Source organism: Glandiceps talaboti, chromosome 9 (assembly GCF_964340395.1).
Source record: "Glandiceps talaboti chromosome 9, keGlaTala1.1, whole genome shotgun sequence".
NCBI lineage: Eukaryota > Metazoa > Hemichordata > Enteropneusta > Spengelidae > Glandiceps > Glandiceps talaboti.
This window is the reverse complement of record NC_135557.1, coordinates 605288-631900: the sequence shown is the minus strand read 5'-3', so window position 1 is coordinate 631900 and position 26613 is coordinate 605288. Positions and strand designations below refer to the sequence as shown.

The 26613-nt window shown below is 33.1% G+C and overlaps 1 protein-coding gene across 2 annotated transcripts in view; it reads left to right on the top strand.

Moving 5' to 3' along the window:
* The window catches only part of LOC144440146 (uncharacterized), a 175657-nt gene that overhangs the window by 52390 nt on the left and 96654 nt on the right, over positions 1 to 26613 (top strand). For both annotated transcript variants that reach the window (XM_078129419.1, XM_078129418.1), the window contains exons 4-6: positions 5799 to 5984; positions 6485 to 6611; positions 14676 to 14776. In XM_078129419.1, coding sequence (XP_077985545.1) covers positions 5799 to 5984; positions 6485 to 6611; positions 14676 to 14776 — 414 coding nt within the window. The remainder of the gene's footprint in view (positions 1 to 5798; positions 5985 to 6484; positions 6612 to 14675; positions 14777 to 26613) is intronic.

Here is a 26613-nt window from a genome sequence, read left to right as displayed (position 1 = left end):
GTGAGACAGTCCAGCAGTCCATATTGAGTCATGGGGGGGGGGGGGGGGGGGGGGGGTTCTCCATGTTTTAGAATAAAGTGATGGGGGGGGGGGGGGTCAGTCTGTTTAAGCTCTGCTGTCAGCGATAGGTTGATTTTTTAGCAGTGTCTGTCTTCTGTTTGTCAACTTTTTCTATTTTCATCTTCTCGGATGAAAGCAACAGTCAGAATACTTCGATAGTTGGTGTGCATGTTCGGGGGAGGGGGGGGGGCATTCAGATTCATGCCAAGTTGATCTGCGCCATTTTCAATTTTTTTAAAGAATTTTTTCACAAATGATATTTTCATCATCTTCTTAAATACTACTTGTCAGAACGCTTTGATATCTGGCGTGTCAATGTGCAGAGGATAGCTTACTCAGATTTGTTAATTTCAAGTCAGCACATCTTTTCTATTTTCGATAATTTTTTTATTGTATTTATTAAACTGTAAATTAGATGCATGTTTATTTTCACCGACACCATATTGGAAATCAGCCCACTAGACTGAAGTAAACAGCCACTTTTCAAAAGACACTACATTGACGGTAGACAACAAACAATATAGGTCTAGTGCATCCCAGAAAATAAGATTTTTAAGGTTTTTAACCTGAAACTATAAAAGGAGACTTTAATGATCATAAGCTAGATTAAATAGGGTTCGTAACATTCTAGTTTATCTACAAATCGACTTTTAATATCGCTTAGAGCTCTAAATTTGGCCCGGGCAGTCTATAAGGTGTCCCAGCCAGTATTATTATAAACATTATTATTATTACTATATACTATTGTTTAATGATTACAAGTGAAGGGGTTTAAATATTATAATAATGAAAAATGTTGGGAGGACTTTAGAGGAATATCACATGGTTGTTGTGTAAGAGGTGTAAAGGTTGACGTTTTACACCAATAACTAATTGTTCAACATTTCCCATTCAAGCTTGGTACTTGCCATGTATATGAATAAAAGTATAACAATATTATTTTATTTATGACTAAATTGGCACTAGCACTGTGGCCCAGCGAAGATCTCAATTGTCCAGTATTCCCTGAAGCATTTAGGCACTAATATTTGATTGACAGCTAGCGGTAGCGGTAGCAATAACTCAGATTTTCACAAAACCCCTTTGGTCTCTACTTACGATTTTTCTGACATATATGCCAAAAGTAAGGAATTTGTTTGTAAAAATTTTATCCTTCGAATTTTACATAAATATTGCCTATTAATGCATAATATGGTGATTTAGGTTATCATGGGAACAGATGTTCCTAAAATGATAACTATTTTTGAACTCAGCATAACAAACTACTCAAGATAGGATGGTCAATATGCAAATAAACTATGTTATAATTAGATTTATCATGTTATTTTCCAGATATGTAGGTTTTTAACCAACACAACATTTTTTTACTGTACTCTATATTTCTATGGAAACAGCCATCCTATTTTAGGTAATTTGTGTTACAACAGATAGCCCCATGTCATACATGTCAAAAACAAGGAAATATTTTCATTAATTTTAATTTTTTTCGTCAAATTTTGGAAAAATCATCCTCATATTATGGTGATTTTGGTTACCATGGCAATGGAGGTTAGTAAAATGACCCCCTTTTTTGAACTCAGCATCCAAAACTACCCCAGGTAGGGTGGTTAATATTGAAATAAACTCGATTATTATAAAATTATTATTATTATATAATATTATTTAATTATTACAAGTGAAGGGGTTTAAATATTATATAATAATAAAGCATTATGCTGGAGACAATTTAGAGGAATGGTGCCTTTTGGTCCTATTGTCAATAAAATGTATCCGTTTGAGCATATATTTGCTATGCCGCCTCATATTTGCTATGCTGACTGACGTTTGAGGGCGCCCTTTCACAACTTTATCTGTACATACTTAATCCTGCATTCAATTTGTGAGAGTCGAAAATATAATAAAAGTAATTTCAAAATTGCATGTCAGGAAGATGAAAAAGTTAAGGGGTGTAGTACTATATCATAATGAAAATGTCTGGGAGGACTTTTGTTGAATATCACTGAAGTTGAAGTTTACTACTCAATTAATTTTGCGACCTTTCTCATTCAAGCTCAAGTTATAACAGTTTGGAGTTTGGTTACTCCTCTGTATATGAATATAAATATAAGAATTATTTAATTTCTTACTAATTATGCACAACTAATTATGTTCAAATCGAACGTATGTCATTATACTGTGGAGTGCGCCCTGTCGACAAAACTCTAATATTTGTATATACTATCATCAGTTCTGTGCAATGACAAAACATAGATCAGTGTGAAATATCCCCAGGAATCTATAGAGTTTGTTCTAACCTAAATTATATATTTCTATATGCCAGTGTAACTGACTGTGACTTCACAAGTTTCGGACTAGTTTGACTTTTACCAATATTTCTCCCGGGGTGGAACCAGTGGCCATTTCTGATAGGGGTGTGTCGTCATAGGCCCAAAAATCAATATCCCATTATCAAATATAATGCAAAGTGGACCCGTTTTAGACTCTTGAGTTCGAAAAAACCCCTGACCCCCATTTTAGACCAATGGCTAGAAAACGAACCCAAAAGGTCGGCACATAAATGTATACTCAAATAAGGGACGAGGCCCCCCCCCCCGATATTTGTCTGAATAGCTCGCATCACGACCGAGCAAAGTTAATAGGCAAAATACATTGTTCTGTAATGATTTATAAAGTTGCTGATGACATTCCCTGAAAACAATATTTGCAATGAGTCTTACAATATTTGTAATATTATTCCGAAATCCCTGCTGTTTTCAATTCATCGTAGACATTCACAACATACTGTAACAAATATCCCTCGCCGGCCATTCAGCAAATTCATTTAACATAATGTAATACAGTGTAAAGTCCAAAGTAATTATATTATTCCACAAAGTGTTTAGTAGTAGTATTTCTACTATGCAGCAGTACATTGACAGGTATGAATATTTTGATTATACAGTGTTGCAAAGTTTACTGAAGAGATTATCAATTAATCGACTGTAATAATTTGAGCCAGGTTTTTGAGCTATTGCCGTGCTTATTTTATTGTGGAGTCAAATGATGTATCCATTCTTGGCAAAACTTGGCCTCAGATTTCTGTTTGCTATGAAGAGAGGTGTACTTGATATTTAAGGATCATTTACAGAAAGAATAGTTACCAACGTTAGATTTGTTTACGAATTACGTCACTGTTCCCAATCAATGTCGCTTATCAGATGTCACACTAAATGTATTTCTTCCCATCGGAAAGTTTAACTGAAAGTAAGGGAATTTATGATCGTAACATATTCAGTCATAAAATTATCAGGTTTCTGGCAATTTCCATGACTTCTTTAGAAAGATTGCAGTTCAATAATATTTGGAAGCAACAGCATAAAGTTAGCGCTAAATATCGTGATTACGTGATCACAATCAATTCCAGTGAACCAGATGCACATGTGGTAATGTTTGTGCCTCCCGTATGGTACGGACGGACTATCCTGTCTGTCAGTGTCACATTTTGCTTCTTATCGTCAAGGTGTTGTAAGAATTTGAAAATAATCTGTGTCTGATCAACATAATTTCTCTTCCACTAAAGTTTAGACAACATTTCGTTGTACTCACTTATGTGAACGTTGTTGATCATGCTTGAGATGTCACACTGACCTCGTTTCCTTCGACGTCTGTATGAAAATAGGTCAAGCGTTCCTCATGTCATCTCAGTTTCACGCTTGCTCGCGATTTAGACATCGTTAAAGTTCTGTTGATTTAGTGTATGCATTCTCCTTATCGAGGTAAATTTCGAACACAAGATGGAATCGGTTTATAATATAATTATGATAAATGAATACCAGATTTAAACTGAATGCCTCTCGTAAGGGAATCACTAATATTAACATGCAAATAACTCATTAAACTAAAAAAACTAAGGTAACAGGCTTTGTTTTTGGACAAGCGTGCTTTCTTAGGTTAATGTATATGCCAAATTATACGGAATTTGAAGAGTGCATGATACTGCTTAATTACTGAATATCGTTCATTATTCAAAATACTCATTAAAGGTAAAAGTTGTTGGAACAAACTTCATAGGACAAGTGCGTGTTGTCATGGTTGATATATGTACCAGATCATGCGAAATTTGAAGCTTGCATTTTTAATATATAACTTAATTACCTAAAATCATTAATTATGCAATTTTTTCATTAAAACTTACGGTAAGCTATATCAAATATTTTATAGGACATATCCGCTTTGTTATGGTTAACGTATGTACTAAATTATATTGAAATCCAAGTATGCAGTCTTAAGATATAGCCTAACTACCGGAAATTATTAATTATGCAAATTATTTTATTAACACTGTAAGGTACATCAACTAACCCTATAGGACATACACAATTTGTTATGGTTAATGTATGTACTGAATTGTATTGAAATTGAAGTATGCAGTCGTAAGATATAGCCTAATTACCAAGAATCATTAATTATGCAAATTATTCATTAACACTGAAAGGTACACCAACAAGCTTTGCAGGACATATGCGACTGTTATGGTTAACGTGTACACTGAATTATATTGAAATTGAAGTATGTATTCTTAAGATATAGCCTAATTACCGAAAATCATTAATTATGCAAATTATTCATTAACACTGTAAGGTACATCGACAAACTTGATAGGACATATGTGTTTTCTTATGGTTAACGTATGTACTAAATTATGTTGAATATGATGTATGCATTCTTAAGATATAGCCTAATTACCAAAAATATTTAATTATGCAAATTATTCGTTAACGCTGTAAGGTACATCAACAAATTTTATAGGACAGATGTATGTTGTTATGTTTAACGAATGTACTGAATTATATTGAAATTGAAGTATGCAGTTTTAAGATATTGTTTAATTAGTTGATTTCATTAATATGCATATTTCTCTAATTAAACATCACTAGATCTGGCTCAAAACCTAACCCGGTCTAGCCATTACCCTATAGAGTATAAATTCCAAATTTCATTACAATTGAGCCAGCCGATTTTTAGAAAATGACACAGACACACACATGGACAGACAGACATCCCCTTTTAATACCTCCCATACCCTTACGGGAGGTAAAAACTATTTCATGATATTAATGACGTGTGTGTGTGTGTGTGTGTGTGTGTGTGTGTGTGTGTGTGTGTGTGTGTGTGTGTGTGTGTGTGTGTATGTATGTATGTATGTATGTATGTATGTATGTATGTATTTATGTGTGTATGTATGTATGTATGTATGTATGTATGTATGTATGTATGTATGTATGTATGTATGCGTGTGTGTGTGTGTGTGTGTGTGTGTGTGTGTGTGTGTGCGCGCGCGTGTGTGTGTGTGTATTTGGGCATCAGAAATAAGTGATATTAGAAGTTCAAAACAATTCCTCTTTAGCACAACTGAACTGGTAAGGTTCGTGCGTTTGTCTGGGCATTCCTCTGGACATGCCGTATCCAATTTCATTCAACCCCACTCTTGCAAGCAAACGCACAAATTTCTGCTGATGCAACGAAATATGAAGTCTGTGTGGGTACGTTTCGGACAGTGCCGGTTGTGGTTTACGACATTATTCAAACCAGGCACAAATGTAATATATCACATGGGACATGTGCAGCTTACAAACTGGCCACTTGTATAATTCAGCGAAATAAAAACTTTGCTAATTTAATTTTATTAAGTTCAATTTCGTAGTTTCGTAACCCACATTTCATGACCCATAATTTGTTGTTTCATTACTCAAAAGCAGAACTGGAAGAAAGTGAAGATGGAGATTTACATTCAGACAAAGAAGAGGGTGATAATCTGAAAAGGATTATATTGGTGCCAAAAGTATTGCATGACAATTGGTTTCGAGCCCTTGATACTTGGAATTGGTTGGCAGAGTCGATGGGGTATGATGATGGCCAGACGACATCTGTTCCAAAGTTACAATGTAAGTCTTAGGCCAGGAAAAAAGTTGTTTTGGTCATGGCATTCTGCTCAAAGTGATAGGTCAGTCACTAATCACATGCCTTGAAGAGCTTTCCTTCTTTCCGGCATATTTTAGGTTTAGTGTTTATACATTCAGTACAGGTTGGGTAACTAACAATTGCTTGTTCTCCTGATATTAAATCACTAACAATGACAGCAGATGACAGGAAACAGTGATGACGGAATAAGGGAATTTCAGCTGGTGATGTGCATTCCAGACTTTTATCTCCACTTGTGACACTAAAAAAGAGAGTGATACGCTAGTATCCAAGTGAGAGCGTGCTGAGCATAAAACACTCTCTTGTTTTGCCTTTGCGTTGCATTGTGTCACATGAGTGGTGACGTATTCTGATTTAATGATATGGTGACGTATTTTGTTGTAATAATTCAGTGACACTCCTTCTAATTATATTGTAGTCATGTCTTTATATATACGTGCATGTATTTGTTTGTTTACTGCAGTGCTAAGAATGCATAAATCAACGGCTACGCCCCAACGAGACAGAATCTGTAGATCCTATATTGAAACCAGTGATGAAAGTGAACGTTTCTTCTTAGTTCCTGAAGTAGTACTCAGTAGTTGGTTAAAGTAAGGACTTGTCATTTAACCACCTAGGGGTGTTTTACTGCAGTTTCACGAGAGTGGGGCAGGGGAGTTTACTTTACCAAATATGTTTACTAGTATTTAATACAATTATGTACTTATCTTATCGGTGTCATAAAATGGCAGCTTAACTCGATTAATTAATATTGCCTACTTGGGGAGGGGGTACCCCTATCGTACACTAATTATCATTAATACTTGGGGAGGGGTTACCTATCAAACCCTATTTAACATTGCATACTTGGGGAGGGGATACCCCTATCATACCCTAATTACCATTGTATACTTAGGGAGGGATACCCCTATCGTTCCCAAATAAACATTGCATACTTAGGGGAGGGGGATACCCCTATCATACCCTAATTACCATTGCATACTTGGGGAAGGATACCCCTATCGTGCCCAAATTAACATTGCATACTTAGGGGGGGGGGGGTTACCCCTATCATACCCTAATTACCATTCAATACTTGGGGTGGGGGATACCCCTATCATACCCTAATTAACAATGTCTACTTTGAGGGGATACCCCTATCGTACCCTAATTAGCATTGTATACTTGGGGAGGGGATACCCCTATCGTACCCTAATTAGCAATCTCTACTTGGAGAGGATACCCCTATCGTACCCTAATTAACATTGCATACTTGGGGAGGGGATACACCTATCTTACCCTAATGACCATTGCAGACTTGGGGAGGGATATCCCTATCATACCCTAATTAGCAATCTCTACTTTGAGGGGATACCCCTATCGTACCCTAATTACCTTTGAATACTTCGGGAGGGGATACCCCTATTGTACCCTAATTAACTTTGAATACTTGGGGAGGGGATACCCCTATCGTCCCCTAATTAACATTGTATACTTGGGGAGGGGATACCCCTATCGTACCATAATTAACATTGCACACTTGATTAGGGGATACATCTATCGTACCCTAATTAACTTTGAATACTTGGGGAGGGGATACCCCTATCATACCCTAATTGCCACTGCATATTTGGGGAGGGGATACCTCTATCGTACCCTAATTAACTTTGAATACTTGGGGAGGGGATACCCCTATCTTACCCCAATTACCACTGCATACTTAGGGGAGGGGATACCCCTATCGTGCCCAATTTACCACTGCATACTTGGGGAGGGGATACCCCTATCGTACCACAGGCCCAATTACCACTGCATACTTGGGGAGAGGATACCCCTATCGTACCCTAATTAACATTGCATACTTGGGGAGGGGATACCCCTATCGTACCCTAATTAACATTGCATACTTGAGGAGGGGATACCTCTATCAAACCCTAATTAACTTTGAATACTTTGGGAAGTGATACCCCTATCATACCTTAATTAACATTGCATACTTAGGGGAGGGGATACCCCTATCATACCCTAATTATCATTGCATACTTGGGGAGGGGATACCCTTATCGTACCCTTATTAACATTACATACTTTGGGAGGGGATACACCTATTATACCCTAATTAACATTGCATACTTTGGGAGGGGATACCCCTATCATACCCTTATTAACATTACATACTTTGGGAGGGGATACCCCTATAATACCCTAATTAACATTGCATACTTAGGGGAGGGGATACCCCTATTATACCCTAATTATCATTGCATACTTGGGGAGGGGATACCCCTATCGTAGTCAAATTAATATTGCATACTTGGGGTGGGGGATACCCCTATAATACCCTAATTAACATTGCATACTTAGGGGAGGGGATACCCCTATTATACCCTAATTATCATTGCATACTTGGGGAGGGGATACCCCTATCGTAGTCTAATTAATATTGCATACTTGGGGTGGGGGATACCCCTATCATACCCTAATTAACAATGTCTACTTTGAGGGGATACCCCTATCGTACCCTAATTAGCATTGTATACTTGGGGAGGGGATACCCCTATCGTACCCTAATTAGCAATCTCTACTTGGAGGGGATACCCCTATCGTACCATAATTAACATTGCACACTTGATTAGGGGATACATCTATCGTACCCTAATTAACTTTGAATACTTGGGGAGGGGATACCCCTATCATACCCTAATTGCCACTGCATATTTGGGGAGGGGATACCTCTATCGTACCCTAATTAACTTTGAATACTTGGGGAGGGGATACCCCTATCTTACCCCAATTACCACTGCATACTTAGGGGAGGGGATACCCCTATCGTGCCCAATTTACCACTGCATACTTGGGGAGGGGATACCCCTATCGTACCACAGGCCCAATTACCACTGCATACTTGGGGAGAGGATACCCCTATCGTACCCTAATTAACATTGCATACTTGGGGAGGGGATACCCCTATCGTACCCTAATTAACATTGCATACTTGAGGAGGGGATACCTCTATCAAACCCTAATTAACTTTGAATACTTTGGGAAGTGATACCCCTATCATACCTTAATTAACATTGCATACTTAGGGGAGGGGATACCCCTATCATACCCTAATTATCATTGCATACTTGGGGAGGGGATACCCTTATCGTACCCTTATTAACATTACATACTTTGGGAGGGGATACACCTATTATACCCTAATTAACATTGCATACTTTGGGAGGGGATACCCCTATCATACCCTTATTAACATTACATACTTTGGGAGGGGATACCCCTATTATACCCTAATTAACATTGCATACTTAGGGGAGGGGATACCCCTATTATACCCTAATTATCATTGCATACTTGGGGAGGGGATACCCCTATCGTAGTCTAATTAATATTGCATACTTGGGGAGGGGATACCCCTATCGTACTGTAATTAACATTGAATGCATAGTGTGGGGGGGGATACCCCTATCGTAGTCGAATTAACATTGTATACTTGGGGGGGGGGATACTCCTATCGTACTGTAATTACAATGTATACATAAGGGGGGGGGGTACCCCTATCGTACCCTAATTAACATTGTATACTTGGGGAGGGGATACCCCTATCATACCCTAATTAACATTGCCTACTTTTTAATATGGTCTACACTATGACTATACAAGTCAACACGTAGTTTAAGCTATGACTATACAAGTCAATACACAGTCTATGCTATTACTATACAAGTCAATAGACGGTCTAAGCTATGACTATACAAGTCAATGCAGTCTGAGCTATCATGACTATAAAAGTCCATGCACAGCCCAGACTAGGACTATGTAAGTCAATACACAGTCTATGCTATGACCATACAAGTCAATACACAGTCTATGCTATGACCATACAAGTCAATACACAGTGTATGGTATGACTGTACAAGTCAATACACAGTCTATGCTAAGACTATACAAGTCAATACACAGTGTATGGTATGATTATACAAGTCAATACACAGTGTATGGTATGATTATACAAGTCAATACACAGTCTATGCTAAGACTATACAAGTCAATACACAGTCTATGCTAACACTATACAAGTCAATACACAGTCTATGCTAAGACTATACAAGTCAATACACAGTCTATGCTAAGACTATACATATCAATACACAGTCTATGCTGTGACTATACAAGTCAATACACAGTCTATGCTATGACTGTACAAGTCAATACACAGTCTATGCTATGACCATACAAGTCAATACACAGTCTATGCTGTGACTATACAAGTCAATACACAGTCTATGCTATGACTATACAAGTCAATACACAGTCTATGCTATGACTGTACAAGTCAATACACAGTCTATGCTATGACTGTACAAGTCAATACATAGTCAATACATATGCCCTAAGAATCACACTCAAGTCTACTAAATGCTTGGCCATGAAGAGTGTGCCGAATTGAAGATAGGACACATGGAAATAAGTGACTTTAGCAGAAACTGTTCATGTATGCTGACATATGACTCTGAGACTCCTAATACAAGTTTAGAAACTGTTAATCAAACTATAGACTCTGAATTGCTTGTACCAAGTACAGTAGTAAAACCTATTACTGTACGTAGTCAAAGTGTATCAAACCAAGGTCATCACCACAAAAATACATCACATAAGGTTAGAAGGAATAAAAAAACATGTAAAATTTCTATGACAAATAGTCTGAAAATTGGATACATGAATTTTAGAGGCCTAAAATCAAAACAATATGAACTTGGCCAACTACTTAGTGAACTTAAATTCAATGTTTTTGGTGGAACTGAAACTTTTCTGAAGAACAATGAGAATCCAAAATTGAAGAATTATAAATGGATAGGTAAAAATCGTAAACTAGGTATCAAAAAAAGTGGTGGGGGAATTGGATTCCTCATAAAAAATAATATCCAGGTTATTGACTCAAACTTACTTAAATCTAATGATGATGAATTTGAAAGACTATGGATTAAGATAAAGGTTGGTGAAAGACAAACATTATGTCTAGGATTAGTATATGTTCCCCCTGAAAATACAGATCAAGATAAAGTAGATGAATTATACCATGAATTGCACAGCAATATCATCAACTTAATAGAATCTAATGATCAATTTCTAATTCTTGGTGATTTTAATGGCAGAATACAGGACAGATCTGGGGACTCAGTTTTGAACAAAAATGGTGAAAAATTGATTTCAATGATAGACGAATTTGATTTAAATTTACTAAATAACAGTAGCATTAGCATAGGAACATGGACTTGGTCTAGACACACTCAGCAATCTGTTATTGACTATATGTTAACAAGTGACAATGTCAGTTATAAAATAAGTGAACTGTTTATAGATGAGGACAGGATCTTTGACATTGGAAGTGACCACAATTTGATGTACAGTACCATTACAATCCCTGACAACAAGGTAGAGACAAAACCCAATAATACACAGAAGTGGGATGTTAACAATGAAACAGACTGGAATTGTTTTCAGGAAAATCTAGCCCTTAAACTTGAACCATTTGATGGTATGCTCAGTTTGGCTTTAAACAAAAGAAATCAACAAAATACGTGTGACCATATTTGGAATTATTGGCTAACCAGTGTTACTGAAACATGCCATGAAGTTATAGGTAAAAAAAGCATTGGGAGTTCATGTAAACCATGGTTTGATAAAGAAATCAAAACTGCAATCAATGCTAGAAAGAAATCAAACAGAATACACAGACAATGGGTCCATGATAATAATAATGATATGAACAATGAAGAAGGCCAAGTATTATGGCAGAAATATTTGGAGGATAAGAAGAATGCACAAAACATTGTTAGACAGAAACAAATTGAATCCAAAGTTAAACAGTGTATAGATATATCCAAATCTAGGGGGAAATCAAGTAAGAAATACTGGTCATTATTAAGAGGTACAAAACAAAGATCATATACAACTGTAGTTCTTGACCAAGAATCAAACTTGATAATAGAAAAAGATAAAGTTAAGAAGGTAGTAGCTGATTATTGGCAACACCTAGGTGAAAGTAATCATAAGAAGTACTTCAACCCAAATGAAAGTTACACTGAAAAAGCAAAGGAATTTGAAAATGAAGTGTTAAATTCTGTGATAAGATTTGAAGAAGAGTCAGCTAATAATTTAGATTCAATAACAATTACAAGAGATAGTGTTTATGATCTAGTTTCAAATCTACAGAACAATAAGGCCCCTGGTCCAGATGAACTAACACATGGAATCATTAAGGGAGGTGGGAATATTATCATTGACTCTTTGCTATCAATGTTTAATTTATACACAAGACTAGAAGTTGTACCAAAAGACTGGGGAAAAAATATAATTATCCCATTACATAAAAAAGGTGACACAAGAAATCTTAATAACTACAGAGGGATCTCACTTAGTTCAGTTGTTGGTAAACTCTACAATAAAATTATTGAAAAGGAAGTATCAAATTTAATTGAATCTAAAGATATCCTTGGTGAAATACAAGGGTTTTTTAGAAGAAACAGACGCACAACTGACCAAATATTTGTTTTAAAAGGAATACAATAAATCTAAAGATATCCTTGACTCTTTGCTATCAATGTTTAATTTATACACAAGACTAGATAAGAAAATAGACAAACAGAAAAACTGGTTAATTGGTGATTTAACCATAAAGGAGTCAAATGAATACAAGTACCTTGGTTACTGGATCACACGTAATCTTTCTGACCATACCCACTTAGCAAAATTATCAAAGAAGTTTGACAGCTTATTCCCTATCATGAAAAGTACCCTTGGTAACCAATGGTAACATCAACAGGGTCGATTTTGGCTCATCTCTATGGAATCACATAGTGCGTCCAGTATTGGAATATGCAGGTGAAATACTAATACTTAGTCGAACTGACATGGAATGTTTAGAAAAGATGCAAAGGTCTGTGGGGAAATTCATTTTAAAGGCAACTCGTTACACTGCAAATGAGGCAGTACTTGGTGACCTAGGTTGGACCACAATGATAAGTAAATTTAATGTGTTGAAACTGAAATATTTAAAAAGACTATGTAATCTTCCAGAAACACGCTGGACCAAGATTGTATTCAACAAACTCACTGCAATCAGTCAAGACTCTGAAATAAACACGATAAACCTGTGCTGGGATTGGCCTAAATCTATAAATAACGTCTTAACAAATCTCAAAACACATAGAGAAGAAATAAAAAATCTCACAGACAATAAAATCAAGCAAATAATTTTCAAGTATGATGAATCTAAATGGAAAGAAGATATGGAAAAAAAGTCTAGTCTCATTCACTACCGTAGGTTCAAAACATCTTTAGAAATGGAACCGTATCTTAAAGCAGTAAATGACTTCAAGGGGCCACAATTAAAATTTAAAGCAAGATCCTATACATTAGGACTCTCATATGAAAAGAGAAAGTGGGAAAACTGTAACTTTGATTGCTCCTGTCCCTGCTGTGGGCAAGAAGATGAAACACTTGAACACTTTCTCTTTTCGTGTGAAAGCCTTTCTACCTATCGTCACATCCTAATGAAGAACACAAAAGATCTTTTACTTAACCATACAGAGACAAACCTATATCAAGATTTTATACAAGGCAAAGAACTGTTAAGCCTCTTTATAGGAGACAGTACAAAAAATTATAACATTTTATTAAGTAAAAAAATTGACAAATTTATCCAGCGATTTCTAAGTAGTGCAATGGAACATAGGAAAACATGTTTAACCTGATGGAGAATTGTAATTTTTTATCTCTTTCTTTATCTCTTATTATTTCTTTGAAGTTATTATTTGCTATTTTAACATGATATTTAATTTTTTTTTGTATGTATTTGATTCTATGTAAATGCTGCTCCTAATGTTTTTAGTGAGCCCCTGATATAAAAGGGATGCAGAAAATAAATAAATAAAATAAAATAAATAAATACACAGTCTATGCTATGACTGTACAAGTCAATACACAGTCTATGCTATGACTGTACAAGTCAATACACAGTCTATGCTAAGACTATACAATTCAATACACAGTCTATGCTAACACTATACAAATCAATACAGTCTATGCTATGACCATACAAATCAATACACAGTCTATGCTATGACTGTACAAATCAATACAGTCTATGCTATGACTATACAAGTCAATACACAGTCTATGCTATGACTGTACAAATCAATACACAGTCTATGCTAAGACTATACAAATCAATACAGTCTATGCTATGACTATACAAATCAATACACAGTCTATGCTAAGACTATACAAATCAATACACAGTCTATGCTATGACTATACAAGTCAATACATAGTCTATGCTATGACTGTACAAATCAATACAGGCTATGCTATGACTATACAAGTCAATACACAGTCTATGCTATGACTATACAAGTCAATACACAGTCTATGCTATGACTGTACAAATCAATACAGTCTATGCTATGACTATACAAATCAATACACAGTCTATGCTATGACTGTATAAGTCAATTCTATGCTATGACTATACAAATCAATACACAGTCTATGCTAAGACTATACAAATCAATACACAGTGTAAACTAAAATCAAGAATGTTGTTGATATGTATAGCATTGATAGTTTCTTTGCCATCTATTGTTGTTGTTGGTGTATTTGTTTTTTAGGGCTGCCCACAAAGAATGGTCCAATGTGCTTAGGACAGGACACTCTATGGTAATGGCACATGGATATGAATCATATAAATCCAATGTACTTCGATTGCAAGGTGCGTATTAATTGAAAAATGTTTAGAAACAGAGATGATTTACATCGATAAGTATGTACATGATTTGGAATGTGTTACTTGCAGCTTATAAACCTTACAGCTTGCCCAGCATGTAACCACTTTTTCAAAAGGTGTAAGGCTCTTAGCATTGTTCATTTCCAAGAATTCTTTGCCCAGGGTACAGCAGGCCTCTTCTGATTAAGATTTGCTTATTGTAATACTGTAATTGAGAGAGATCGACATGCAAAAATAAAATATATCACTCCTGACAATAAAAATATAGTTCTGTTGTACAGATAGTGAACATCTAGAAAGAACATTACATGTGTCGACTCCCTGGGGCAGTACCAGTGGCTACCTCTGTAGCGTACGTGTGGCCAGTGCTGGAAACTCCAGGCCCCACTTTAGACCTACTTGGACCAAAACATCAATACCCCATTTTAGACCAGTACATATGTTTTAAAAATGAAAGTTTAGACCAAAATACGTTTTCCTTAAGAGGCAACATTTTGGGACAATAAATGGCAGTTATGATTTTGTAAAGAACAATAGACTACATTTTCGACCAAGGAATATGAAAAATAATTCAAAGTGGAACACGTTTTAGACTGACGGGCCAGAAAATGCCTCCAAAGGGTGGCACTCAAATAAGGGGAGTACCCCCCCCCCACCCCAGTGTCGACTTTAATTTGGATTTGTGATTGCAAAGACTGATATGAGTGTCGAAATGTCTGAATTAGTGATGTTGTGATTGGGTTCAATATATACACTATGCATGCAATCATACACCCTACAGAAAATGATGGAATGCATCATAAATACTGATTTGTAAACGAAAAATGTATTCATTTTCAACGATCTCTAACAGATACATGTCACACAATCTGGCACGACTGTCAATACCTTAATACTACCCTGTCTTTGTATAACTAATTGTCTTAATACTACCCTGTCTTTCAATAACTAATTATCTTAATACTACCCTGTCATTCTATAACTAATTGTCTTAATACTACCCTGTCTTTGTATAACTAATTGTCTTAATACTACCCTGTCTTTCAATAACTAATTATCTTAATACTACCCTGTCATTCTATAACTAACTGTCTTAATACTACCCTGTCTTTGTATAACTAATTGTCTTAATACTACCCTGTCTTTGTATAAGTAATTGTCTTAATACTACCCTGTCTTTCAATAACTAATTGTCTTAATACTACCCAGTCTTTGTATAACTAATTGTCTTAATACTACCCTGTCATTCTATAACTAACTGTCTTAATACTACCCTGTCTTTGTATAACTAATTGTCTTAATACTACCCTGTCTTTGTATAAGTAATTGTCTTAATACTACCCTGTCTTTCTATAACTAATTGTCTTAATACTACCCTGTCATTCTATAACTAATTGTCTTAATACTACCCTGTCTTTGTATAACTAACTGTCTTAATACTACCCTGTCATTCTATAACTAATTGTCTTAATACTACCCTGTCATTGTATAACTAACTGTCTTAATACTACCCTGTCTTTCTATAACTAATTGTCTTAATACTACCCTGTCATTCTATAACTAATTGTCTTAATACTACCCTGTCTTTGTATAACTAATTGTCTTAATACTACCCTGTCATTCTATAACTAATTGTCTTAATACTAACATGTCTTTGTATAACTAATTGTCTTAATACGCTGTCTTTGTATAACTAATTGTCTTAATACTACTCTGTCTTTCAATAACTAATTATCTTAATACTACGCTGTCTTTGTATAACTAATTGTCTTAATACTACCCTTTCTTTGTATAACTAATTGTCTTAATACTACCATGTCTTTCTATAACTAATTGTCTTAATACTACCCTGTCTTTGTATAACTAATTGTCTTAATACTACCCTGTCTTTGTATAACTAATTGTCTTAATACTACCCTGTCTATGTATAATTAATTGTCTTAATACTACCCTGTCATTCTATAACTAATTGTCTTAATACTACCCTGTCTTTCTATAACTAATTGTCTAAATACTACCCTGTCTTTGTATAATTAATTGTCTTAATACTACCCTGTCATGCTATAACTAATTGTCTTAATACTACCCTGTCTTTCTATAACTAATTGTCTTAATACTACCCTGTCTTTCTATAACTAATTGTCTTAATACTACCCTGTCTTTGTATAATTAATTGTCTTAATACTACCCTGTCTTTCTATAACTAATTGTCTTAATACTACCCTGTCATTCTATAACTAATTGTCTTAATACTACCCTGTCTTTGTATAATTAATTGTCTTAATACTACCCTGTCATTCTATAACTAATTGTCTTAATACTACCCTGTCATTCTATAACTAATTGTCTTAATACTACCCTGTCTTTGTATAATTAATTATCTTAATACTACCCTGTCATTCTATATCTAATTGTCTTAATACTACCCTGTCTTTGTATAACTAATTGTCTTAATACTACCCTGTCTTTGTATAACTAATTGTCTTAATACTACCCTGTCTTTGCATAACTAATTGTCTTAATACTACTCTGTCTTTCAATAACTAATTGTCTTAATACTACCCTGTCTTTGTATAATTAATTATCTTAATACTACCATGTCTTTGTATAAGTAATTGTCTTAATACTACCCTGTCTTTCTATAACTAATTGTCTTAATACTACCCTGTCTTTCCATAACTAATTGTCTTAAAACTACATTGTCGTTCTATAACTAATTATCGTAATACTACCCTGTCTTTGTATAACTAATTGTCTTAATACTACTCTGTCTTTCAATAACTAACTGTCTTAATACTACCCTGGCATTGTATAACTAATTGTCTTAATACTACCCTTTTTTGTATAATTAATTGTCTTAATACTACCCTGTCTTTCTATAACTAATTGTCTTAATACTACCCTGTTTTTGTATAACTAATTGTCTTAATACTACCCTGTCTTTGTATAACTAATTGTCTTAATACTACCCTGTCTCTCTATAACTAATTGTCTTATCACTACCCTGTCATTCTATAACTAATTGTCTTATTACTACGCTGTCCTTGTGTAAGTAATTGTCTTATTACTACCCGGTCTTTCTATAACTAATTGTCTTATTACTACCCTGTCGTTCTATAACTAATTACCTTAATACTACCCTGTCTTTCAATAATTAATTGTCTTAATACTACCCTGTCATTCAATAACTAACTGTTTTAATACTACCCTGTCTTTGTATAATTAATTGTCTTAATACTACCATGTCTTTCTATAACTAATTGTCTTAATACTACCCTGTCTTTCTATAACTAATTGTCTTAATACTACCCTGTCTTTGTATAACTAACTGTCTTAATACTACCCTGTCATTCTATAACTAATTGTCTTAATACTACCCTGTCATTCTTTAACTAATTGTCTTAATACTACCCTGTCTTTGTATAACTAACTGTCTTAATACTACCCTGTCATTCTATAACTAATTGTCTTAATACTACCCTGTCTTTGTATAACTAACTGTCTTAATACTACCCTGTCTTTCTATAACTAATTGTCTTAATACTACCCTGTCATTGTATAACTAATTGTCTTAATACTACCCTGTCTTTGTATAACTAATTGTCTTAATACTACCCTGTCATTCTATAACTAATTGTCTTAATACTACCATGTCTTTGTATAACTAATTGTCTTAATACTACTCTGTCTTTGTATAAGTAATTGTCTTAATACTACCCTGTCTTTCAATAACTAATTGTCTTAATACTACCCAGTCTTTGTATAACTAATTGTCTTAATACTACCCTGTCATTCTATAACTAACTGTCTTAATACTACCCTGTCTTTGTATAACTAATTGTCTTAATACTACCCTGTCATTCTATAACTAATTGTCTTAATACTACCCTGTCATTCTATAACTAATTGTCTTAATACTACCCTGTCATTCTATAACTAATTGTCTTAATACTACCCTGTCTTTGTATAAGTAATTGTCTTAATACTACCCTGTCTTTCTATAACTAATTGTCTTAATACTACCCTGTCATTCTATAACTAATTGTCTTAATACTACCCTGTCTTTGTATAACTAACTGTCTTAATACTACCCTGTCATTCTATAACTAATTGTCTTAATACTACCCTGTCTTTGTATAACTAACTGTCTTAATACTACCCTGTCTTTCTATAACTAATTGTCTTAATACTACACTGTCATTCTATAACTAATTGTCTTAATACTACCCTGTCTTTGTATAACTAATTGTCTTAATACTACCCTGTCATTCTATAACTAATTGTCTTAATACTACCATGTCTTTGTATAACTAATTGTCTTAATACTACGCTGTCTTTGTATAACTAATTGTCTTAATACTACTCTGTCTTTCAATAACTAATTATCTTAATACTACGCTGTCATTCTATAACTAATTGTCTTAATACTACCTTGTCTTTGTATAATTGTCTTAATACTACCCTGTCTTTGTATAACTAATTGTCTTAATACTACCATGTCTTTCTATAACTAATTGTCTTAATACTACCCTGTCTTTGTATAACTAATTGTCTTAATACTACCCTGTCTTTGTATAACTAATTGTCTTAATACTACCCTGTCTTTGTATAATTAATTGTCTTAATACTACCCTGTCATTCTATAACTAATTGTCTTAATACTACCCTGTCTTTCTATAACTAATTGTCTAAATACTACCCTGTCTTTGTATAATTAATTGTCTTAATACTACCCTGTCATGCTATAACTAATTGTCTTAATACTACCCTGTCTTTCTATAACTAATTGTCTTAATACTACGCTGTCTTTGTATAACTAATTGTCTTAATACTACCCTTTCTTTGTATAACTAATTGTCTTAATACTACCATGTCTTTCTATAACTAATTGTCTTAATACTACCCTGTCTTTGTATAACTAATTGTCTTAATACTACCCTGTCTTTGTATAACTAATTGTCTTAATACTACCCTGTCTATGTATAATTAATTGTCTTAATACTACCCTGTCATTCTATAACTAATTGTCTTAATACTACCCTGTCTTTCTATAACTAATTGTCTAAATACTACCCTGTCTTTGTATAATTAATTGTCTTAATACTACCCTGTCATGCTATAACTAATTGTCTTAATACTACCCTGTCTTTCTATAACTAATTGTCTTAATACTACCCTGTCTTTCTATAACTAATTGTCTTAATACTACCCTGTCTTTGTATAATTAATTGTCTTAATACTACCCTGTCTTTCTATAACTAATTGTCTTAATACTACCCTGTCATTCTATAACTAATTGTCTTAATACTACCCTGTCTTTGTATAATTAATTGTCTTAATACTACCCTGTCATTCTATAACTAATTGTCTTAATACTACCCTGTCATTCTATAACTAATTGTCTTAATACTACCCTGTCTTTGTATAATTAATTATCTTAATACTACCCTGTCATTCTATATCTAATTGTCTTAATACTACCCTGTCTTTGTATAACTAATTGTCTTAATACTACCCTGTCTTTGTATAACTAATTGTCTTAATACTACCCTGTCTTTGCATAACTAATTGTCTTAATACTACTCTGTCTTTCAATAACTAATTGTCTTAATACTACCCTGTCTTTGTATAATTAATTATCTTAATACTACCATGTCTTTGTATAAGTAATTGTCTTAATACTACCCTGTCTTTCTATAACTAATTGTCTTAATACTACCCTGTCTTTCCATAACTAATTGTCTTAAAACTACATTGTCGTTCTATAACTAATTATCGTAATACTACCCTGTCTTTGTATAACTAATTGTCTTAATACTACTCTGTCTTTCAATAACTAACTGTCTTAATACTACCCTGGCATTGTATAACTAATTGTCTTAATACTACCCTTTTTTGTATAATTAATTGTCTTAATACTACCCTGTCTTTCTATAACTAATTGTCTTAATACTACCCTGTTTTTGTATAACTAATTGTCTTAATACTACCCTGTCTTTGTATAACTAATTGTCTTAATACTACCCTGTCTCTCTATAACTAATTGTCTTATCACTACCCTGTCATTCTATAACTAATTGTCTTATTACTACGCTGTCCTTGTGTAAGTAATTGTCTTATTACTACCCGGTCTTTCTATAACTAATTGTCTTATTACTACCCTGTCGTTCTATAACTAATTACCTTAATACTACCCTGTCTTTCAATAATTAATTGTCTTAATACTACCCTGTCATTCAATAACTAACTGTTTTAATACTACCCTGTCTTTGTATAATTAATTGTCTTAATACTACCATGTCTTTCTATAACTAATTGTCTTAATACTACCCTGTCTTTCTATAACTAATTGTCTTAATACTACCCTGTCTTTGTATAACTAACTGTCTTAATACTACCCTGTCATTCTATAACTAATTGTCTTAATACTACCCTGTCATTCTTTAACTAATTGTCTTAATACTACCCTGTCTTTGTATAACTAACTGTCTTAATACTACCCTGTCATTCTATAACTAATTGTCTTAATACTACCCTGTCTTTGTATAACTAACTGTCTTAATACTACCCTGTCTTTCTATAACTAATTGTCTTAATACTACCCTGTCATTGTATAACTAATTGTCTTAATACTACCCTGTCTTTGTATAACTAATTGTCTTAATACTACCCTGTCATTCTATAACTAATTGTCTTAATACTACCATGTCTTTGTATAACTAATTGTCTTAATACTACTCTGTCTTTGTATAAGTAATTGTCTTAATACTACCCTGTCTTTCAATAACTAATTGTCTTAATACTACCCAGTCTTTGTATAACTAATTGTCTTAATACTACCCTGTCATTCTATAACTAACTGTCTTAATACTACCCTGTCTTTGTATAACTAATTGTCTTAATACTACCCTGTCATTCTATAACTAATTGTCTTAATACTACCCTGTCATTCTATAACTAATTGTCTTAATACTACCCTGTCATTCTATAACTAATTGTCTTAATACTACCCTGTCTTTGTATAAGTAATTGTCTTAATACTACCCTGTCTTTCTATAACTAATTGTCTTAATACTACCCTGTCATTCTATAACTAATTGTCTTAATACTACCCTGTCTTTGTATAACTAACTGTCTTAATACTACCCTGTCATTCTATAACTAATTGTCTTAATACTACCCTGTCTTTGTATAACTAACTGTCTTAATACTACCCTGTCTTTCTATAACTAATTGTCTTAATACTACACTGTCATTCTATAACTAATTGTCTTAATACTACCCTGTCTTTGTATAACTAATTGTCTTAATACTACCCTGTCATTCTATAACTAATTGTCTTAATACTACCATGTCTTTGTATAACTAATTGTCTTAATACTACGCTGTCTTTGTATAACTAATTGTCTTAATACTACTCTGTCTTTCAATAACTAATTATCTTAATACTACGCTGTCATTCTATAACTAATTGTCTTAATACTACCTTGTCTTTGTATAATTGTCTTAATACTACCCTGTCTTTGTATAACTAATTGTCTTAATACTACCATGTCTTTCTATAACTAATTGTCTTAATACTACCCTGTCTTTGTATAACTAATTGTCTTAATACTACCCTGTCTTTGTATAACTAATTGTCTTAATACTACCCTGTCTTTGTATAATTAATTGTCTTAATACTACCCTGTCATTCTATAACTAATTGTCTTAATACTACCCTGTCTTTCTATAACTAATTGTCTAAATACTACCCTGTCTTTGTATAATTAATTGTCTTAATACTACCCTGTCATGCTATAACTAATTGTCTTAATACTACCCTGTCTTTCTATAACTAATTGTCTTAATACTACCCTGTCTTTGTATAACTAATTGTCTTAATACTACCAAGTCTTTGTATAATTAATTGTCTTAATACTACCCTGTCTTTCTATAACTAATTGTCTTAATACTACCCTGTCATTCTATAACTAATTGTCTTAATACTACCCTGTCTTTGTATAATTAATTGTCTTAATACTACCCTGTCATTCTATAACTAATTGTCTTAATACTACCCTGTCATTCTATAACTAATTGTCTTAATACTACCCTGTCTTTGTATAATTAATTATCTTAATACTACCCTGTCATTCTATATCTAATTGTCTTAATACTACCCTGTCTTTCTATAACTAATTGTCTTAATACTACCCTGTATTTGTATAACTAATTGTCTTAATACTACCCTGTCTTTGCATAACTAATTGTCTTAATACTACTCTGTCTTTCAATAACTAATTGTCTTAATACTACCCTGTCTTTGTATAATTAATTATCTTAATACTATCATGTCTTTGTAAAGTAATTGTCTTAATACTACCCTGTCTTTCTATAACTAACTGTCTTAATACTACCCTGTCTTTGTATAACTAATTGTCTTAATACTACCCTGTCTTTCAATAACTAATTGTCTTAATACTACCCTGTCGTTCTATAACTAATTATCTTAATACTACCCTGTCTTTGTATAACTAATTGTCTTAATACTACTCTGTCTTTCAATAACTAACTGTCTTAATACTACCCTGGCATTGTATAACTAATTGTCTTAATACTACCCTTTTTTTGTATAATTAATTGTCTTAATACTACCCTGTCTTTCAATAACTAATTGTCTTAATACTACCCTGTCATTCTATAACTAATTGTCTTAATACTATCCTGTCGTTCTATATCTAATTGTCTTAATACTACCCTGTCTTTGTATAACTAATTGTCTTAATACTACCCTGTCATTCTATATCTAATTGTCTTAATACTACCCTGTCTTTCTATAACTAACTGTCTTAATACTACCCTGTCTTTGTATAATTAATTGTCTTAATACTACCATGTCATTCTATAACTAATTATCTTAATACTACCCTGTCTTTGTATAACTAATTGTCTTAATACTACCATGTCTTTGTATAACTAATTGTCTTAATACTACCATGTCTTTCAATAACTAACTGTCTTAATACTACCCTGTCTTTGTATAACTAACAGCCTTAATACTACCCTGTCTTTGTATAACTAATTGTCTTAATACTACCCTGGCATTTTATAACTAATTATCTTAATACAATCCTGTCTTTGTATAATTAATTGTCTTTATACTACCCTGTCATTCTATATCTAATTGTCTTAATACTACCCTGTCTTTCTATAACTAACTGTCTTAATACTACCCTGTCTTTGTATAACTAATTGTCTTAATACTACCCTGGCATTCTATAACTAATTATCTTAATACTACCCTGTCTTTGTATAATTAATTGTCTTATTACTACCCTGTCTTTGTATAACTAATTATCTTAATACTACCCTGTCATTCTATAACTAATTGTCTTAATACTACCCTGTCTTTGTATAACTAATTGTCCTAATACTACCCTGTCATTCTATAACTAATTCTCTTAATACTACCCTGTCTTTCTATAACTAATTGTCTTAATACTACCATGTCATTCTATAACTAATTGTCTTAATACAACCATGTCTTTCTATAACTAACTGTCTTAATACTACCATGTCTTTCTATAACTAACTGTATTAATACTACCCTGTCTTTGTATAATTAATTGTCTTAATACTACCCTGTCTTTCTATAATTAATTGTCTTAATACTACTCTGTCTTTCTATAATTAATTGTCTTAATACTACCCTGTCTTTCAATAACTAACTGTCTTAATACTACCCTGTCTTTCTATAACTAATTATCTTAATACTACCCTGTCTTTCTATAACTAATTGTCTTAATACTATCCTGTCGTTCTATATCTAATTGTCTTAATACTACCCTGTCTTTGTATAACTAATTGTCTTAATACTACCCTGTCATTCTATATCTAATTGTCTTAATACTACCCTGTCTTTCTATAACTAACTGTCTTAATACTACCCTGTCTTTGTATAATTAATTGTCTTAATACTACCATGTCATTCTATAACTAATTATCTTAATACTACCCTGTTTTGGTATAACTAACTGTCTTAATACTACCCTGTCTTTGTATAACTAATTGTCTTAATACTACCCTGGCATTGTATAACTAATTGTCTTAATACTACCCTGTCTTTGTATAACTAATTGTCTTAATACTACAATGTCTTTCAATAACTAACTGTCTTAATACTACCCTGTTTTGGTATAACTAACTGTCTTAATACTACCCTGTCTTTGTATAACTAATTGTCTTAATACTACCCTGGCATTGTATAACTAATTGTCTTAATACTACCCTGTCTTTGTATAACTAATTGTCTTAATACTACAATGTCTTTCAATAACTAACTGTCTTAATACTACCCTGTCTTTGTATAACTAATTATCTTAATACTACCCTGTCATTCTATAACTAATTATCTTAATACTACCCTGTCTTTCAATAACTAATTGTCTTAATACTACCCTGTCTTTCTATAACTAATTGTCTTAATACTATCCTGTCGTTCTATATCTAATTGTCTTAATACTACCCTGTCTTTGTATAACTAATTGTCTTAATACTACCCTGTCATTCTATATCTAATTGTCTTAATACTACCCTGTCTTTCTATAACTAACTGTCTTAATACTACCCTGTCTTTCTATAACTAATTGTCTTAATACTACCATGTCATTCTATAACTAATTATCTTAATACTACTCTGTCTTTCAATAACTAACTGTCTTAATACTACCCTGTCTTTCTATAACTAATTGTCTTAATACTACCCTGTCTTTGTATAACTAATTGTCTTAATACTACCATGTCATTCTATAACTAATTGTCTTAATACTACCATGTCATTCTATAACTAATTGTCTTAATACTACTCTGTCTTTCAATAACTAACTGTCTTAATACTACCCTGTCTTTGTATAACTAATTGTCTTAATACTACCCTGTCATTCTATAACTAATTGTCTTATTACTACCCTGTCTTTGTATAACTAATTATCTTAATACTACCCTGTCTTTCTATAATTAATTGTCTTAATACTACTCTGTCTTTCTATAATTAATTGTCTTAATACTACCCTGTCTTTCAATAACTAACTGTCTTAATACTACCCTGTCTTTGTATAACTAATTGTCTTAATACTACCATGTCTTTGTATAACTAACTGTCTTAATACTACCCTGTCTTTGTATAACTAACAGTCTTAATACTACCCTGTCTTTGTATAACTAATTGTCTTAATACTACCCTGGCATTTTATAACTAATTATCTTAATACTATCCTGTCTTTGTATAATTAATTGTCTTTATACTACCCTGTCATTCTATATCTAATTGTCTTAATACTACCCTGTCTTTCTATAACTAACTGTCTTAATACTACCCTATCTTTGTATAACTAATTGTCTTAATACTACCCTGGCATTCTATAACTAATTATCTTAATACTACCCTGTCTTTGTATAATTAATTGTCTTATTACTACCCTGTCTTTGTATAACTAATTATCTTAATACTACCCTGTCATTCTATAACTAATTGTCTTAATACTACCCTGTCTTTGTATAACTAATTGTCTTATTACTACCCTGTCTTTGTATAACTAATTATCTTAATACTACCATGTCATTCTATAACTAATTGTCTTAATACTACCCTGTCTTTGTATAACTAATTGTCCTAATACTACCCTGTCATTCTATAACTAATTCTCTTAATACTACCCTGTCTTTCTATAACTAATTGTCTTAATACTACCATGTCATTCTATAACTAATTGTCTTAATACAACCATGTCTTTCTATAACTAACTGTCTTAATACTACCATGTCTTTCTATAACTAACTGT